This window comes from Phaethon lepturus, unplaced genomic scaffold (assembly GCF_000687285.1).
Source record: "Phaethon lepturus isolate BGI_N335 unplaced genomic scaffold, ASM68728v1 scaffold3713, whole genome shotgun sequence".
Classification (NCBI taxonomy): Eukaryota; Metazoa; Chordata; class Aves; order Phaethontiformes; family Phaethontidae; genus Phaethon; species Phaethon lepturus.
The window spans coordinates 1102-4776 of record NW_010528272.1 but is presented as its reverse complement, the minus strand read 5'-3'; the positions used below and the strand labels follow the sequence as shown (position 1 = coordinate 4776).

At 41.6% G+C, this 3675-nt stretch overlaps 1 protein-coding gene across 1 annotated transcript; it reads right to left on the bottom strand.

Moving 5' to 3' along the window:
• Positions 1 to 1489: 1489 nt before the first annotated feature.
• Positions 1490 to 3419, bottom strand: LOC104614231 (cyclin-dependent kinases regulatory subunit 2; the record flags this gene model as incomplete). Its single annotated transcript, XM_010283618.1, has 2 exons — positions 1490 to 1542; positions 3292 to 3419. Coding segments are annotated over 2 exons (181 nt in total), but the record flags the coding sequence as incomplete, so codon positions are not given.
• Positions 3420 to 3675: the final 256 nt, after the last annotated feature.

Here is a 3675-nt window from a genome sequence, read left to right as displayed (position 1 = left end):
TAGACTGTAAGCGTGCAATTGCCCAGAGATTCTTTTGTTCAGGGACCCTCTCCAGAGGCACCCAGCTCGGTCTGTGCTACACTGCTGTACCACCTGATAAATTCATGTGGCACACCTCATGTCAGAGATTCTTCTTCAGGAAACCTAGGGTCAAGCCTGAGGGAAGAGGTGGCATGTGAGGGTGAGTGTGTGAGGAGTCAAAAGGGGCACCCATGGGCTCACTGGAGCCGCCCACTGCAAAGGGACTCAGGTCTGAGCAGTTAAAGCCTCAGGTGGTGTGTGTGCAGCTCCTTGATTGGCATGTGAGTGCTTGGGCAGCGCTTCTCCCTTAACAACTACATTAACCCCGACCTTTTACATAGTAAGAAAACAGAGTTCATACTGTCCTACAACCAGCAGCTACTTTTGTCAGACGAAAAGCACTCACTTTGGTTTAGCAACACTTCTGAACCACTACTGCCTACACACAGAGTACAAGCTAGCTTCCCAGAAAACAAAACAGGATGCCAGACAAGAAGTGCAGTCTAAAAGCCCTGACTATAACTTTTGCAACAGAAAGATAAACTGGTACTACCAAAGTAAATAAAACAAGCATAAAAATATTCCTGTGAAATATTAAGTACTACTTAACACCTTATGACAAGTTTAAATCAAGTCATCATAGAATATCCTGAGTTGGAAGGGACCCACACGGATGAAGTCCAACTCCTGACTGCATGTAGGGCAACCTCAAAGTTAAACCATATCTTTAAATGTGTTGTCCAAACACTTCTTGAACACCAACATGGGGTGTTGGGGCCATGACCACTTCCCAGGCAGCTAGATCCAGTGCTTCACCACCCTCTCAGTGAATAACTTCCCCTGACACAGCATTAAACCATTCCCTTGCATCCCATCACCAGACATCTTATGAAAAGAAAGATGACAAGCAGTCAAGGTTAGGAACTTTGACCTGTGAGGCAAAATAATTCTTAGAGAAATAAAATAGGTTGACTAAGTTAACTTTTTTCCTTAAGTAGGTACTCTTAAGTTGTTGGACAATGAATATTTGTTTTGTCCTGTGAATCAAAACTCTAGACACTAGGTTTAAAAGCATTAAAAATAAAATTATTTCTTTATGCCAACTACTAAACAGGTAAGCTACTGGATTTGAACATGCTACACTTCAGCAGAGAAGCTGAGTGCAAAAGTTATCACTTGCTACCTGTGTTCAATAATCTAGTGAGAACATGCAACATGTCGACTTTAATAAAATTCATTGAAAATTCAGATAGGCACTTACATTAAAAGAAGATATATTCACTCTTTGAACACCATAGCAGCCTACTTGGAATTGCATTTGACTGAGCTTTGTTGCTGTGAATAATACAGCTCATGCACAGGTACGGTTGTAAGTTTTGTACATTTTAAAGTATTCACTGAATACTACCAACATATATACATTCATATACATAGTTCCAGAAGATTTAGGAGATTTCTAGATGATGGTTCATTTCTGCTCATCCTTTGGAAGAGGTCTTCTGAAGAGAAGAATATGTGGTTCTGTGGAAATAAAATTGAACAAAGTGTGAGTCTGTCCCCTAAGTCTTGATTACCGGGATTTCTGCCATTTAAGAAGCCTTGAACAATAGTTGAAGTTTGCTGTCAATTAATAAAGAGATTAAGTCGTCAAATCCACAAATACGACCCCATGTGTAGTATTTACAGACCAACTTTGCAGTAACTTTACAACAAACAGGTGCTTTTGAAATACCAAATGTTGCCAGTATCATAAACTTAAGATACTTAAGGAAAGCGAGTACTGGAAAAAATAGAGTATTGGTACTAACCCTGTCCTTCTCTACACCAGGCTATTTGATGAGCTTTGTTGCTGTAACAGACTAACAAACTGCTGATGCTGTGCTTGTTAGGTACATAATGTCAAGCATCAACAAGAGACACTTTAAGAATGTAAGCTGGCTGTATTAACTATTGATAAGACTTAATTCTGAACTCCTCCAAAAAAGCCCAAAGTATCAAAGGTAAGGGGAATGCTGGAAGGTTAATGCTAATTTCTTTACCTGGTTCTTCAGGAACTTGCAGCTGCACACTGCTGCAATTTGTCTGTCACCAGTTACTTTTTAGTCAGGCTTGTCAATGGTAAGTTACCTTGAAAGGCAGTTTTCAGTACATCCTAGCTGGCAGAGTTTTAGGGCTTCACAGACTGTTAATTCAACAACTGGTTTTGAGTGCTGCCTTTTAGTAGACTGTATAGCTAGAGTTGAAACTATACTGTAGACTTTTCAGAGCATTAATACAGGACCTTTGTCCTGGTTTCAGCCAGGATAGAGCTGGTTTTCTTCACAGAAGCTGGTGTAAGACTGTGTTTTGGATTTGGGATGAGAAACTGTTGATAATGTGTTGATGTTTTGGGTTGTTGCTGAGCAGTCAAGGACAGTCCAGCTTCTTATGCTGGCCTGCCAGCGAGCAGGCTGGGGGTGCACAGGAAGCTGGGAGGGGACACAGCCAGGACAGCTGGCCCAGGCTGGCCAAAGAGATATTCCCTACCATACGACATCATGCCCAGTACATAAACTGGAGTTGGCTGAGGGGCACAAATCGCTGCTTGGGGATGGGCTGTCGATCACTGGGTGGTGAGAAATTGCTGTATTGGGCATCACTTGTTCTTGTACATTCCTTTGTTGGTATTATCATTGTCTCCTTCTTTCTGTCCTATTAAACCATGTTTATCTCAACCCACGAGGTTTTTTTTCCTAATTCTCTCCCCCATCCCACTGCAGGAGGGGGAGTGAGTGAGCAGCTGCGTGGTGCTTAGTTGCCAGCTGGGGCTAAACCACCACAGTTCTTGTCTACATGAGCATTTATTAAGTTTTTGTATGAAAAGTAGGTGTGTCAACTTTATGATAAACATATGCTGCCACATAAAGTTTGGCTCTGTCACTGAAATACTAACTTTATTCAAGAGCTTACAAGAAGCCTATTTTTATAGGCAGAGGTAGGAACAGTGTCCAGCCTGGCATGCTTTGTCTACTGGTAGACCATGCATACCTAGGACAAGGCTAGCATTTTGCAGTTCTGGGAGCAAGATATGAAGGCTTAAAATAACAGTTATGTTGCCCTTGTTGCCAAGTGGCTGAAATAGCAAGGAAATACAGAGGAGTCTAAACATTCAGTAGTGACCTCCAGCTAGGTTCCACAGCAGGAGCAAATATGCACTACACGTTTCAATTCAGCACCAGGCAGTTGATAGTTCAGACTTTTGTTCGTCTAATGCTGTTCAGATGTGCTTACCTGGCTCGTGGATCATATAGTGAACCCAGCCAAGACTTTGCTGAACACCAAGTCGTCTCCACTCCTCTTCGGACATTAGATGGGATTTCGGCACTTGTTTTGAAAGTTCTCTTGGCAGCATCACATGTCTGTAGAGGTTTAATAATTAAAAACACACACTACTGACAGTAATGCCTATGTCTACACTGAAAGACAGTAGCAAGTTCAGTTATAAATACCAGCATTCCCTATAGAGAAGCCTAGATTGCCAGCTGATACCACAAATCTGATTGTGAAGCATTTGCCCCAGAATTCAGTTTTATATTCACTTGGTCTACTAAACATTACATCTGTAATGCAACTGTATATTGAAACAGTCAACCTACCTCCTAGAAGAGATTAATT